The sequence below is a fragment of the Megalops cyprinoides genome, chromosome 4, assembly GCF_013368585.1.
Source record: "Megalops cyprinoides isolate fMegCyp1 chromosome 4, fMegCyp1.pri, whole genome shotgun sequence".
Classification (NCBI taxonomy): Eukaryota; Metazoa; Chordata; class Actinopteri; order Elopiformes; family Megalopidae; genus Megalops; species Megalops cyprinoides.
The window spans coordinates 41,912,319-41,928,374 of record NC_050586.1 but is presented as its reverse complement, the minus strand read 5'-3'; the positions used below and the strand labels follow the sequence as shown (position 1 = coordinate 41,928,374).

The 16,056-nt window shown below is 37.7% G+C and overlaps 1 protein-coding gene across 3 annotated transcripts in view; it reads left to right on the top strand.

Moving 5' to 3' along the window:
* Positions 1 to 16,056, top strand: part of snapc4 (small nuclear RNA activating complex, polypeptide 4) — a 52,752-nt gene that overhangs the window by 17,403 nt on the left and 19,293 nt on the right. For all 3 annotated transcript variants that reach the window (XM_036527729.1, XM_036527730.1, XM_036527728.1), the window contains exons 8-15: positions 1,940 to 2,018; positions 2,736 to 2,817; positions 3,130 to 3,231; positions 3,724 to 3,796; positions 4,851 to 5,015; positions 9,609 to 9,759; positions 11,218 to 11,324; positions 11,522 to 11,616. In XM_036527729.1, coding sequence (XP_036383622.1) covers positions 1,940 to 2,018; positions 2,736 to 2,817; positions 3,130 to 3,231; positions 3,724 to 3,796; positions 4,851 to 5,015; positions 9,609 to 9,759; positions 11,218 to 11,324; positions 11,522 to 11,616 — 854 coding nt within the window. The remainder of the gene's footprint in view (positions 1 to 1,939; positions 2,019 to 2,735; positions 2,818 to 3,129; positions 3,232 to 3,723; positions 3,797 to 4,850; positions 5,016 to 9,608; positions 9,760 to 11,217; positions 11,325 to 11,521; positions 11,617 to 16,056) is intronic.

Here is a 16,056-nt window from a genome sequence, read left to right as displayed (position 1 = left end):
TTTGGATAAAAGCGTCTGCTAAATGAATAAATGTAAATGTAAATGTAGACAACAAACTTCGGACCCACTCAGTGATAGCTCCAGTAATTCCTGCGGATTTAATTTTCACTATAAGCCTCTCATTTGGTACTTTGTCAAGTGCCTTTTGAAAGTCCAAACAGATAATATCATAAGCTTGTTTTGAGTCTAAACACTCTGTAGCTTTTTCAGAAAAGTCCAGGAGGTTTGTTAAGCATGATCTCCCTCTGCAAAAACCATGCTGGCTATCATTTAAGATACTATTCTGTTCAAGGAATAATTCCAAATTGTCCCTAATGATGGATTCCAGTAATTTACACGTGATACAAGTTAAGCTGACAGGCCTGTAATTTGCTGGATCCGTTTGGTCTCCTTTCTTGTAGATGGGTACTACACTGCCATGTTTCCAGTCATCTGGGATTTCTCCTGTTTTAAGAGATTGCTTAAAAATAACTGTCAGAGGCTTGTAAACCACTTCCGCTAGTTCCCTGAGAACTCTTGGATATATTCCATCAGGGCCTGCTGCCTTATTAAGTTTTTGAAGTTTATCTAGTACTTCTGCATCATTTAAATCAATTTCCTTCATAAAACTCTGAGAACTGAATGCACCTGAAGGCATATGTGAAAACGCATTACTAGTGAAACTCTCTACAAAGTAACTGTTTAGTGTATTAGCAATAGCTTTGTTATCATAAACCATAACTCCATACTTATTTATTTATACCTCTTATCTCATCCTTAACTATCCTAAGAACCTACAGCAAACTGCTTGTAGAGAAAGATCTGGTTGTGGCAAAATGAATAAATGATTTCCTGGCTCACAAGTAGCTCATCTTAAGACACACCTTGAACATAAGCTATACAGCCCAAGTTCAATCCCAGCTGTGTCATCAGCTGAAGATGATTAGGAGCCTGCAGCAGCAGAACTGATTGGCATTGTTCTGCCAGAAAGAGGTACATTATAGGTATGGTTAGAGGGGTTGGTAGTCCTCAGGTGCTTACAAGTTCCTCACATGACCTCAGTGGAGTAGCACCTGGCCTCCAGTTGGTGCCCACTTCACTGTAGTGCGCTTGGAGACATGAAGTGTGAAAAATTTCAAAGAAAATGAGTCAATACAATGAATAATTAAACTTGTTTTATTGTTTTGGTTATTTGAAGAAAGAGGTGACTGTACATCTTTGTTTATTAACACAACTCAGTCCTTTGATACCTAAATTAAGTGGTTGTTTAAGGTTTGTTTTGAACAGCGTTTTCATAAAGCGCATGAAAAAAGTGGAGAAAATACACTGCTTTACCATGTAATCCTTTTAATGCCTGCTTATATCACTGTGAATATTTCAGTTTCTGTCTTTAAGAAAACTAAAGAACAGGTCTATAACAGCTAAAACATTACCAAGTGGTATTCTTATTAAAAACGTTTCCCACAAGCAGGCATAAAAAAGTCACCAAACTCTGATAAAATATCAACAGCATCTTACTGCAAATTTTAAAAGCCTTCACTTTTCTTAAAGAAAGCCTTGATTCTCTTTTCTTGCATAAAACATCAGACTTCATTCTGCAGTCTATTTTTTTCCACAGTGGACACCAAAGAATCTTTACATCAGTGAACAGAATATTATTAGGGACCACAGGTTCAATATTGTGTTGGCCTTCTTTGTTAGGTTACTAAACACAATAAAAATATTAAATTGCTCTTTGTTGTCAATTAACTTGTGTTTTCATGTGTTGAGGTTTCAAAACAATGGATGTGTAGCTAACTAGCGAATTTTTAACAAGATAGTTACCTAGCAAAGTGAGTGTTAGGAACATGGAGCCAGCAGTAGAATCTTGTATTTCTCCTTTCAAGCGTCTGCTGGGCAGGCTGCTTAACTTTTTTCAGTTCAGTTTAGAAGTTATGCTGTATTTTGCCTCTATTCCCAGGGTCCTCCAGCCAATCCAGAAACAAGGGAAAAGATGAATAAGGGGACAAGAACATATGATGAAATGAAAATAAAAAGATGTAAGTAAAAACTCATTTGTTTTTGTAATAGGGGTCAGCCATGCTTCTGGAAGAAGGACTTGTGTCTCAGACAGTTATGTGATGATAATGTGTTTGAGAAGGGAAATTATCTTTGAAGATTGAGATGAGCTTGACAGTCTGTGAGAACAAGTACAGTGCCATGCAAAAGTTTGGGCACCCCTGGTCAAAATTTCTGTTACTGTGAATAGCTAAGCGAGTAAAAGATGACCAGATTTCCAAAAGACAAAGTTAAAGATGACACATTTCTTTAATATTTTAAGCAAGATTACTTTTTATTTCCATCTTTTACAATTTCAAAATAGTCAGTATTTATAAAGCTTTGAAATTTGCATCACCTGACCTTTCCTAGCAATGATTGTTAACAAGCCATAGCCCTAACAAGCTAATTAAGGTCTGAGACTTTGGTAAAAGTTATCTAAGAGCTCAAATCTCTTGGGGTGCCCAAACATTTGGTTGGTGCTCCTTTCCTTTTTTTTCCACTCTAAAATTGTACAAAACAAAAATAATACACTAATCTTGCTTAAAATGTTTAAAAGAATGTTTCATCTTTAACTTAATGCCTTTTGGAGATCAGTTCATCTTCTACTCACTTAACTATTCACAGTAAGAGAAATTTTGACCAGGGGTGCCCAGACTTTTGCATGGCACTGTATGTTTTGTGGAATGGTATTACCCTCATGTTTCTGTGTGTGTCAGGGGCAGGATGGCAGAAGACACTTCTGTTTAGCTCTGTAATCAGTGACTCCATGAAGCGCCAGTTGCAGCCCAAGCTATCCAAGTAAGTTTGAGATTATCAAGAGGTTTTTTAAATCCAGAAGGACATACATGGAAATGTGTACATCAAGCCATGAAACATAATTTAATGAACTGGTTTGTGTACATAATATAGATTACATCAAATATCATTTTGATGCCAATCTTCACTTTGTGTTATGGTGTATCTGTAGTTGTTAAAAAGCTTCTGTTTTCATCTCTACAAAGGTTGTATAGAACAAGCTTGTATCACAACAATTGATAAAATATGTGTTTGTTAACCAAAACTGACAGCTGAATTTGAACAGACTCTCTTGTGCCTCTTTTGGCATTGTAGGGTGGAGTACCTGAATGAAAAAATGATCAAGGGTGATGATGTGGAGAAGCAAATTCTACAAAAACAAATTAATCAAATAGAGAGAGAAATCGAGGACATCAGGTAACTGTGCCAACTAAAAGACTTTGTTTTGTGGAATAATTAAATAAATAATTTAGTGTGCATAGGGCATAGATATTATGACTGAATATAGCCATAGCCATAGAGATTGTTTTAACATCAGAAACAGGATGCTCTCTACAGTCCAATTCCAGTGGGTGTTCAGAGGAAAGGGAATCAGCTTATGGTTTTTACTTTCCATCTCCAAGCCTGATATCCTGATACTGGTTTTAAAATGCCTAACTGCTATATTTATTGTTACTGTAATTGAAGATATAAGTCCCTGAGATGGAAAAGGATTGTTATGCAAATAATGATGATGATTGTGTTTCTGACATTTTAAGAGCCATTGTCTGCAAATTTCTGTTGTCTTGATATGTTTCTTTCATTTTTGGTTTTGTGACTCTCCACAGGCCTTGTTGTTCTCACCTGTTTCTACTACTTTACGGTATCAAACATTTATTATTCATGGTCATTATCCTTTTAACTTGGCAGCTCAATGACTGAAGAGCAGTTGATGGGTAGTCGCCGTGCTTACCATGACTGGGAAAAAATTTCAAATATTGATGTAAGTCTCTGTATAAAGTGGTCCTTGAATTCCCCAATGGATCCAGTTTGGAATTTGTAGTAGCTTGTAACAGAACTTAATATGCGTTCTGCTTTCCAGTGGTGTTTATGTCTCATGATTTTTGAACAGGGAACTAGGGTTTTAAATTCTGGCATGAGCCAGGCTGATGGAAAAATGCTCTTTATTTCCTTGCTTTTTGTATTTTTATCTTTGGCTAGTTTTTAGTTTGACAACTAGTTTTTTTGCTAGTTTATTTAGCTAGTTCAGTGTTTCTCAGCCCTCTCCTGGAGGACCCCCTGCCATGCATGTTTTAGATCTTTCCCTGCTCTAGCACAGCTGATTCAAATGATCAACTCATTATGAACTCCTGAAGCTGCTTAATAACAAACTGATCATTTAAATCAGCTGTTTTGGAGCAGGGAGAGATCTAAAACATGCAGGACAAGGGGTCCTCCAGGAGAGGGTTGAGAAACACTGAGCTAGTTTATTTTGACATCTCTGGGAGGATACAGTTGTTCCTCCTCTCAGATAGTTTTAATAAAAAACATGAGTTTATGACATAGTATTTGCTATAGTTAACTGTTGTTGGCAAATTGTTTTAAGGGAGCAGTTTACTCGCCTTTGAGTCAGTAGTTTTCAATAGTTAAACAAGAATGGAAATTGAACTCTTAATTGTGATATTCTTGGTTTTAAAAGACATTTTAGTGAATGAATGAATGAATTACTTCCTCTCATAAAGCTGAACAACCTCTAGTATGACCTGGAGTGGCCCACACTGCTATGTATGCCTAAGGAGTGCCATTTTCATCATTGTTTGGCATTCGTTAGAACAATGCAGTGAGACAAGACATGCCAATGAAATCCTGTTTAAGTTGTATAAGAAGGAAATGCATTTACCTCTTATAATAGAAGTAATATCACTAATATCCACTCGCTGTCCATAATGGCCCAGAAAAAGGAGGCTTGCTGAAATAAATCCCTCCTCTGGCAGCACCCGTATGTAAACTTTCAGAATAATGCATCCCAAAGTTAAGCACTTTTGTCTTCTCTGCAGTTTGAGGGCACACGTAGTGCTGAGGATATCAAGAGGTTTTGGGAGAACTACCTGCATCCCTCTATCAACAAGTCCTCCTGGAAAGAGGATGAAATTGAAAAGCTCAAGGGCATTGTGGAGAAACATAACCACTGCAACTGGGATCAAATAGCAGAGGAACTGGGGGTAAGGGCTGAAGAAAAAGTAACCTGTGCTGTGCATGTCTGTTGCTGTAGCTTTCTATGGAGCACTGAGTTAATGGAGTTCATTTTTGCAGGAAGATCAACCAAACTACTCTGACATGAATTGCAATCCATGGCCCTGTGCTACACCAGCTGTACATTTGTTAACGTTTGTAAAATGTATTTATCACCTACTTGTTACATAAAACTCAAGACATAGGAATTAGTAGGGGACAGCAGCATTTCCTCCAGAGTAATGTTGTATTAAACTATGTAGACATAGTTTACTGGCTGTGTTGGTATCGGCATCATCAGTAATCTTCAGACTTGTGCAGTTTTAGTACAAACCCAGAAGTACAAGAAGTACAATGTGTTTACATGTTCCAAAAGTCCTACAGTAATGCAGATAAGATCAGAGTACTCCACAGAGCTTAATCACATGAAAATAATCAAAGTAATGTGTTCATATGAAGTATGCCTAATTCAGAGTACTGTCAAAGGACAAAATTTGCACTTCATGCACTAACTTGGTTGAAAATTCCCATTTGAGTCCATTTTCTCCCTTGAAAGACTCATTATTTTGTTTTGACAAACGTGTAGTAATGCTTGCATTGCCATTGAAATTATTACTACATACATTTAATGTAATTACAGATTATCTTTTTGATCTGTTTCAGTTTGTTTAGCATGTTTAGCTAGCCAGCAAGCTTTCTAGGTGGTAGTGACTGCTGACTGGCTTACTGTCTTTATGGGTTAGACTGCAGGGCACCACAAAACATGAGTATGTAACGTTATGTTCTGTAAAATAAGTCAGTCAGTACAGTCATTTGTGCCATTATTAGCTGGAATGGCTGATGGTTTTTATTTGCCTCTCAAAAATATGTGTATTCAGCTGTTTTCTTAGGAAAGGCCTTGGCTTAAAGAACAAGACAGGTGCCCCGTGTTACTGCTGTTTAACTCTGTGAAATGTGTCTGTGTTAATTTAAATATCAATTCAAGCGGACAGCTGGCAAATATGTTTTTGGTTTTGCTGAATTTTGCAGTACTTTCAGCTAGTACAGGATTGCATTGCTTTTTCTTTTTGTGTCAATACCTGAAATGTTTTTGAATGATTTACAATGATTTTACATGATTAAAATTTCCCATTGACTAGCATGGATATAACATTCAGTGCAGCTGATGTCACAATGGCCCTGCAACAATGGTGACAGATGTGGACCATCCCTCAAAAGCTTGTAATACTAGCTGTTATCATAAGAGGCTTTTTAAGGGCAACCTAAATGGTCCTTAAACATGCTTTTCTTGTTATTATTAATCTTACATAATATAATAAATATTGTAGGGATGCATGATATCGGCACGGCATCGGTATCAGCCGATAAAAACTTAAGTTAATTATCAGCATTGGCAGATATGAGCATTTCTGCCGATGTGCCTGGCCGATAAGGTGACGCATTAACTATGCGCACGCGGTGACGCTAAATGTTTATTATGAGTGCCAGCAACTAGGTATGTCAAAATACCAGAAATTTAGTAGCCAATACCAATACCAATGAAATTCCACGATTCTCGATACCCAATTCGATACCACGGTAAAAAACAAAAACAAAACAATAAATCCCATGTACTTCAACATACACTCCTTTATTAAAACATTTGAACATTACAAAAAACAACAGTGGCATGTAGCCTTCAGGTAAGAAATAAAAAGAAACAACTATTAACATTACAAAAAAGAACAGTGGCATGTAGCAAGTATTTAAAACAAACAATACTGTGCTTAATTACAAACAATCAACTTTTTATGATGGCACAGCATTTCAATTGCAGTACCTGGCCAAGACATTAAAAATATATATGGAAATAATAAGTAAGCCCATATATAATAAAAAATAACAAATATTAACAATACAAAAAAGAAAAGTGGCATGATATTTTCTGTGCCTCTGAAAAGCTTCTGATATGGTTGGCTGTGTATGTGATTGCTGACTTTGCTGGTCGACATCCTCCTCTGGCTGATACTGTGAAAGGAAAATTATGAGATTTCAGTTATCAGGTGTAGCTCAATGACTGTAAGAAAACAGCAGAGGCTGCACACACAATGTACTAAGACACACACAACCTCTGTATACTCAGAGTGCAAGCAGTAGTTAAATATTTCCGGCCTAATGGTCTGTTACCATATCAGTAAATTTAATTTAAAACGCTAACGTTATATTTTGATGACGGATGACACAGACTGAACAGTATGGATGGTAGCCTACTATTACAAGCTGTGGTTACATTACGTTGGCCTAAACACAGTAGCCTTTAGCGTTTAGCCATTGCAAACGTCGTATGGACGACTTGATACCGAAGCATTGGTACCTACGGTACTGTAGAAAAACAAGTACCGTCATGTTTTCAGAATTTTGGCATCAACTTGGTACTGAAGTATTGGTTCTCGTGACATCCCTACTAGCAACAAGCTTCAGCATGTCATCTGTATCGAAGTATCTGAAACAGATAACAGAATTAATATTTGCAATGGTTGTAAAGCACCAGTGATGCGAGGAGGGGTAAAATATATAGCTAAGTTTCTCACTCTGGGAGGATTCTAGCTATGTGCTACTGAGCTTTTCTCTGCTTCTGGAGGGGCGTGAGACCATTTTTAAATAACGCGGCTCCGTGAGGAGAGAATGTGATTTGAAATAAAACAAGACAGCCCGCGATCGCCAAGCTCGTGCTTTGGTACTCGAACAGAGTTCCTAATGGTTTCGACTGACCCCTAGCTAAGTTTCTCAAGCTGGGAGCATGCTAGCTGTGTGCTGCTACACTTTTCTCTGCTTCTGGAGGGTGCGTGAAAAAATTTTTAAATAATGCGGATTCGGAAGCAGAGATGACAATGGGAAATAAAACAAGACAACCCGTGATCGCCTAGTTCCTGCTTTGGGACGTGAACAGAGGGCATAATTTTTGTGTTTGTACACCTACACGACACTGGACAGCGACTGTAACTTGTGTCTCTGCTCATTCAAAATAAGCATCGCGGCTCCATAAGAAGAGAATGCAACGGAAAATAAGACAGACCGTTTTAAAATTACGCAGCATATTGGTATCGGCATCGGCAATTGACCAAAATGAGTTTGAAAATATCGTCAAAAATCCAATTTTGTGCATCCCTAAAATATTGACATCAAAACGACAATGTATAGGTTGGGTATAGGAAACTTAATTCTGAACCAGCTTTCAATGCAAGGTGGTGGAATTCAACATCAAACCTCCGTCATTTCATCACAGTATCTGCTAAGATTTTGCACATCAACTCTCACCATGACCAGGAACAAATTTCAGTCATGGTTGTGAAAATCTGCAGTAGGTCTCATGAATAAGACAAAATATAAATGTTAGCATATTCCTAACAGAAGAATGTTCAAAATTCAAATTCTCCAACCATCTTGCTGGGCCACAGGACCCCTCCCTATACACACGGCCACTCACAGCACCAGCACCACCTCCAGGCCCTGATTGCCTAGCCCACACCACCACTTTTTCCCAGGGAGCCCACAATTAACCCCCCTCCCTGAGTATTCTCCAATATACTCAGGCAATGCAGCAAGGACCAACTGGTCACCTCCATGAAGTCTTTGGTTACTATATGTAACCATGCAACATACTATATGCAACATTAGTTGCTACATAAAATGAACCGACATCATTAAAAATCAGATGAATCAGATTCATCCAAGCTCACCTAATTAGGAGTTATTTTGTGCTAACTTCTCATCATGCAGGCATGAGGTCTGTGTCCATGAGTGTTTTCTTTTTAGTCTTGTCTTGTAAAAGCTCAGCAAACAAGAGTTTCTTTGCCTGTGGGGTCAAATGCTGCCTTACACTTCTCTTTCTACCCTGATTTTTACCCTGTAGCTCATGCCTACCTGGGTGCTCAGTTTGGTCCTGGGGAACTAGGGAACCTTTATTTGTAGTTTCCCAGAGGCAATCCCAACAGAGCCTTAATGGCCTTTGGCCCATTCATAATAGTCTTTGGAATCAAGGCCTTGTTTTTTTTTTTGTCCTTCTTGGTAAGGCTCGTTGGAACCTTCAGGTTTGTTTACTAGGTTTGATTGCTTGCTATCCCCCCATAATCAAGTATTTAAGAATTGTGTTCCTGGTGAAGAGTGTGAGTTGCAGCGCTCATTTGTATGACTTTAACTCTACAATAGTTGTTTCTTAAAATAATTGAGTAACAATTGTTTCTCTACACATCTCTGTATGTATTTTCCAACGCTGATTGTAAAATTTGTTGTATATTTAAGAAATGTTGAATAAAAATGCATATAGAATTACATTCCTCTATGTTGGAATGGGCCGAGCTTCGGTACACTCTGGATACACCACTGTCTTATACAGTGTTCATGACTGAAAGTTAGATTAATTTAATATACTGTCTGATGCAATTACCTTCAGATAGGAATTTTGGAATGGGTGTGGCATTTTAACCTTGTTTGTAAAACTAAAGATAACTTCTGTGGTCATGTGGTTTCAAGTATGTGTTGTATAAGAAAAAAATCTTTGAAATGGTGGTCTTCATGGCTTGCACTCTTTTCTCTCATTTCAGACCAACAGGACTGCCTTCATGTGCCTCCAGACACACCAACGCTATATCCACAAGGGCTTCAAGAAGAAGGCTTGGACCAAGGAGGAGGACCAGGTCCTGAAAGAGTTGGTGGAGAAGATGCGCGTTGGCAATTTTATCCCATATACTCAGAGTAAGAAACATGTACTCTAAGGTGATGGGGAAGGAAAGTGAGATGACAGTTTCCTCATTTTTACACATGCAGGCGATATCACTAAAAAATCACTGTATTTTCTGTCATATTTATTATCAAATACTGTAGGGTGTTTATACCAGATCAATTAATTAATATTACAGATATCAATTTGTTGGCTGTAAGAAATTGGATAAGAAATTAACACAAATGTCACAACAACTATTTGTAACAGATACAGGATCAGCTTTCCTACCTCCACTCATTGAGAATAAAAGATTAAAGGCATAATGTGCCTGCATATTACAGCAGCAGTTTCACAAATCTTGTTGTCGTCAGAGTTCTTGTTAAATAAATGGTAGTTAATGGAAATAAAATAAGGTTCATTGTTTACTGGTCATTTTTAGCTGTCTCTGTGGTTAACTAGCTACAGTTAGTAATTGCTTTTAGTATTAACCTAGTGAGCTAGTACACTGAAGCAAGTACTGCCATGTGATTAATAGATGGCTAGCTTTCCAAAAACATTAAATATATTTTAATAGCAATAGTAATAATAATAATGCTTCTAATAATAATGAGTGTTAAATGTTAAAAATGACTTTCCATTTCATGCAGGGCTTTTCTTTTGTGCTTCTTTTGTCAGTGTAGATGTCCTTTTAAATCTATATTGCTGCTGCTTATTGGTGCCTTGAATTGGGTTCATGCTGAATGCATTAATGACTCCTCTCCTGAGTTTTGTAATTCTGTTGTAAAACTGTAAAAAAGGTATGCACTTGTTCCACAACGCTCGTTTACCATAAGGACTATGGTATGGTATGGTATAAGGACTATGGTATTAAATTACTGAACATAAGTCACAAGTGTAACACATGCAAGATGTAGCTCTCTGTGAATATTATTGCCATCATCAAATTTATGAAAGTCAAAGACAATTTGCTTGCAGTCTTCAGAGAACTCTCTGACCTTAACCACAATAATTCACTGAATCATATTTTATGTGTTTTAACTCTTTATGCTCAAAGAAAATGGCAATGCCTCAGATACCCTTATTGAATAAAAAGCATAATCATGGTATAGAATTGTTTTTTGTTTTAGAGTTTTTTATTGTGAATAAATGTGACCCTCATATTTTCTTAAATAAAATTTTAAATAAAACATTAATTTACTCATTGTGATGCTATTAAGATTAAGTCATAACATTTAATACTTGAACAGTTGTGTTTTGTGTTCCTACCAATTTAGGGTTGTGAATAAATACTGAAGGGAATGTGCACAATTTGAATAGATACAAGTACATTAAAAGAATACATTATTAGTTTTAGCATTTATAAAGGTTACTTTCCCTGGATAAGGTGTGAACTCCTTATGCTACCAAACCACTAATGTTTGGGCTATGTTTGTGTTGGCATGGTGATTTTACAGTTCATAATTGAAAATTTGTCATGCTTTCCCCTACAGTCTCATATTTCATCGAGGGCCGAGAGGCAGCCCAGCTGATATATCGCTGGACACAAGTTCTTGACCCAAGCCTCAGGAAAGGCCATTGGACTAAAGAGGAGGATGAGGTGAGGATAGGTTTTTTTGTTTTGTAAGCATACATATAAATAAGCACACATTTGTCTAATTTTATTTGATTGTTTTTTTTCTCTTACTGTAATGTCTTTTATCGATAGGAGGTTATAGAAAGAGAGTGAAGTGACCTTTTCTGGGTGAATTCCTGTTAACATGGATCTAATGTGTGTTTGATGTTGGTTAACTGTAGATGTTGCTGAAAGCAGTGGCAAAATATGGTGTCCGTGACTGGTGGAAAATACGAAATGAGGTCCCTGGCAGGAACGATGGACAGTGCAGGGACAGGTAAGACAAGATCCGGTGTTTGTGGGAGTACTCAACTCTAGGCTAGTCCTAGCGTAGTCGAACGTTGAAATTGCTGAATAAAGCGAATTTTCTATAGGGCCGGCAAATTTGAAAATTTATTGGGTCACAGGTGAAACATTGGTTTGACTCTGTACTTTGTGAATGAAAACTTTAACTGCACTTTCACTTGGTTTGCAAAGGTTTTGATCAGGTTGTGAAGTTTGAATTTAAAGGTCTTCTCACAGTTTAGCCAGTTACACTTGGGAATTATTAGATGGCTAGGTTGAAAAGGTCTGATTGGGCTTTTCGCCAGGATACTGTTGAACCCCCTGCTATTTGCAAGGAGTGTCATGGGATCTTTTAATGACTATAGAAGGTCAGGGCCTCGGTTTAATGTCTCATCTGGTTAGTGGCGCTCTTTCATACGACACAGTGTCCCCATCATTGCCCTGGGGCATTGTTTTCCTATTAGATCCAGAGGGAAAACTGCACCCTATATGGCCACCAACACCATTTCCAGCAGCAACCTTGCTTTGAATGATCTACCCCGATTACATTGTTCCATTAATAAACCCTTATGTACCTCAGTAGGTTCTCAGATGGTTAGATAAGTTTTTTTTCCCTCTGTGCCCAAAACCCACCTGAAGAGTGACATCACCTTCAATGTGCAGGCTACTAAGCTATGGAACTCTTTGCCAGAGAACATCTGCGCTGCACAGACCAGTTCTACTTTTATAACACTTTGAAATCCCAGTCTTTTTAGACTTGATTTGAACCCTTTTATTAGGGGCCAAGCACCGAAGGTTATTGTTAGAATTTTTCACCATTATTATACTTTCCGCAATGGGAGTCTATGGCAGCCCACAAAACCCCTTGGTGGATTTTTATAAAATTTCACCCATTGATAGAGGACAGTCCAAAGTATCCAGGCATCACATTTGGGGTCAATCCATCCATCTCTGTAGAGCCACCAACAGGCCAAATTTCAAGGTACATTTTTGCTTATAACTTTTGAACTGTTTGTCCTAGGGTTGTGATCTTTTGTCCCCTGAATCCTTGGATCATGGCGATTTGAATGCATCCATTGCCATTAAGGTCCGCCATATTGGTTTTTCCACAATTTTGAATTTTTCAAAAAACCTACTTTTGCGAACTAGTCCTAGACCGTTGATACGTACCAAATTGGATGGTGATAGGATCATCTACAGAGGGGTCTGACCAAAAATTATTCAAATAATTTTACTCGGGCAAACAATATGGCCGCTGTCGTCCAATGAAATTCCACGGTGAAGACACCAAAACAGGAAGTGAGCCATATCTCAGCAGTGCTTTGTTGGAGTGATGCCAAACTTGGTACACTTTGTTGGTATTAGTAATACTGGGTATGCACCAACTTTCATGGAATTTGGCCACTTGGGGGCGCTATACCATTTAAACAAAAACATTTCAATCCCCATTACTCCTGCACAAAAGCAGATATTTCAACTACATTTCTTGTGCTTCATCAAAGTTAAGGATCCTAACTGGGAATTTATGAAACCTCCGCGTCAGCCATTTTGTGTTTCATCCATCTTTGATTTTGTCAAAAACACATTTAACCATCTCCTCCTAGAGTTATGGCACAATGAGGTTTTGTGTATTAACTCTTTGGACCATTGTCTTTAAGAGTTGTTAAAGGATATTTGCCAGGTTGAACAATATGGCCGCAGTGTACCCACAAATTCGCCGTGAAGGCACCATAAAGGAAGAGCCATATCTGCAATGCTTTTGTTCTTTGGCATAAAAGTCGGTACACATGCTTACATACTTATCATTACATGTCAGGTCCTAACTGGGAAATGAACACACAGTTCAATGTCCAAATGGCATGGCTGCTAAGATACAATCAGTTTGTAGCACTTAAAATCTCCTGCACCTTTTGACCTACTGGCACAACTAATACACTAAATAGTGTTGAAGAAACACTTGAACTTTCCATATTGACCTGAATGTAGGATGGGGGGGGGGGTTCTACTTCAGAAATTACATCTGAAGAGTGGAGTTGTCTTACATTGGAAGACTAGACTTTTTAATGTCGTGGCGCCATTTATCTGAGATTGTTCAGTGGCATGAGAAATCCCAGTAGATGAGTGTATTTTTTATTTCTATTTAAAAACTTATTCATTTGAAAATGTGATTACATTTTAATAGTTAAATGTGGGAATTTTATCTAAAATATGTAGAAGATATGTCACCGTGCCTTGTTTTATTCAGTGTGTTTTCTTAAATTGATATCAAATGAAATGATTTCTTTAAAAAATAAGATTTGATCTTCAAAAAGTCTTACCAAATAAAGGTGTTGAAAAATGGGGGTTCCTTTCTAATCAGGGACATGTTATATTCAGCTAATATGGTACGTTCTTTGAAAAAATCCAAAATCGTGGGGAAAAATGGCAAATACCCAAAAATTGCACTCCTCCAACAGCGTTGGCACTTCTCATTGCAATGTCCCAAGAAGGCACACTGCATTTTATGGCACTGCTTATGTTTAAATTTGACAATTATGTAGTGGGGCGCAGTACGGTGGTGCAAATGGGTTGCACTACTGCCTAACAATATGGACGTTTCAAGTACGGGGTGCGTCTGCATTCAGTTTGTACCTTGTCCCTGTGTTCATGTGGGTTTCCTCTGGGTATTCTGCTTTTCTAACACAGTCCAAACACATTCAGGTAATGTCAATTGAACATGCTATATTGCCTGTAGGTGTGAGTGTAAGGGTGGGTGTCTGTTCACCCTGTGATGGGCTGGTGTCTTGTTCAGGGGTTCTTCTCATTGGTTGTCTACCTGGTGGCCCTGAGGTGCTTGGCCCCTTCATTGCTGCGTGGAGCTATATATATTTTGTGTTTTGTTTCTTCTTATTTAGTTTTTTTTTTTTTTTTTTTTTTTTAAATCTGCATGTAGTGGCTCATGTGCTCATGTTGATTGCAGGCTGACCACAGTGAGTTTCTTAGATGATGTCAGAGGATGTGCACTAATCCTTCAATCAGTGCTTGCATCACTGTAGTGCACTGTGGGACTTGTAGTATGCAAAATAGCCATTAGCAGCACGTGAGTGTATCAGACGATTGTATTCATCTTGCTTCAGTGCTCCTGATTCAGTGGAGAGGTTTTTGCAATTAGATTAACCTAATGTATAATTGGTGATTCCAAAGCAGGGTTGCAGAAACTGTAAAAAGACAAAACAATAATCTGTCCTCCCATGGAAATTTAAGTTGTGTTGAATGTCAAACAAATAAGATGCCATTCATACTTCTGCTTCATGTTCTTACGGTAAAATTATGGCTGGAGAAACAGATCCCAGTAATTATGAGCAACTTCTGCCTCAAGCATTGATGAAGGTTTTGTATGAAAACTTTCCTTTCATGAATGATTATTCCAGCATTATTCTTATTTGAATACTATTCAAAATTCAAATGCACCCAGCTTAAGTCTATCTGGATCTACACATTTTGATGAAGGTGTTAAAAATAGGCAAATAAGAAGACATAAGATGGATGGATTTTTGTTACTTATAACAATATACTTATAACTGGGAGGACTACTGTGTTTCTGAGTAAAACGACCTAGGTAGGTGTGATGGTGTACTCTAAGAAATTTTTACAGATATCCAGTGTAAGCTTTAGATGCACTCCCTCTCTAGGAGACAAGCTATACATAGCTATCTTCTGGCTTCCAAAAAAAATTGTTGGTTTCACCACACAATGAGTGGTAATTTTTGTCACTGAAATCAATGTGGCAATACAGTAAGATCAAAGACTTTCTCTGATACCTTATCTAATAGAACCTGTAATAAGACTTTCATAAATTGCAGCACTACATATGTGGTTTATCGGACAGAGTGTGTCTGTGGGTGTTTTTACATCAGCACAACCAAGAGGAAGCTAAAGTAACGTGTCACTGAGAGTAAGTATTTGTTCTGAATTAAGTATCCCATGGCCAAACACAACTATGATGGTAAACATGGTAGTGCTGACTAGAGCTGACTGGCAGTGCTATATATGTGTTGCAAAGGCAGCCTACTGGATCTACTGTTTAAAGGCAACCAGTTTCCCTGGTTTACAACCCCAAATCAGAAAAAGTTGGGACGGTATGTTAAATTATAATTAAAACTGAAAACAGTGATTTGGAAATTATCCTTGACCTGTACTACATTGAAAACAATACAACAGCACATTATTTGATTTTTTTACCTCGTGAAGTTTATTGTTTTTTCAAAATAAACACTTATTTCAATTTTGATTCTTGCAACATATTTCAGAAAAAGTTGGGACAATAAAGCATTTACCACTTTGTAATGTTGCCATTCCTTTTCACAACACTTAAAAGACGTTTAGGGACTGAAGACACCAAGTGATGAAGAGTTTCAGGTGTAATTTTGTCCCATTCTTCCTGCAAACAAGT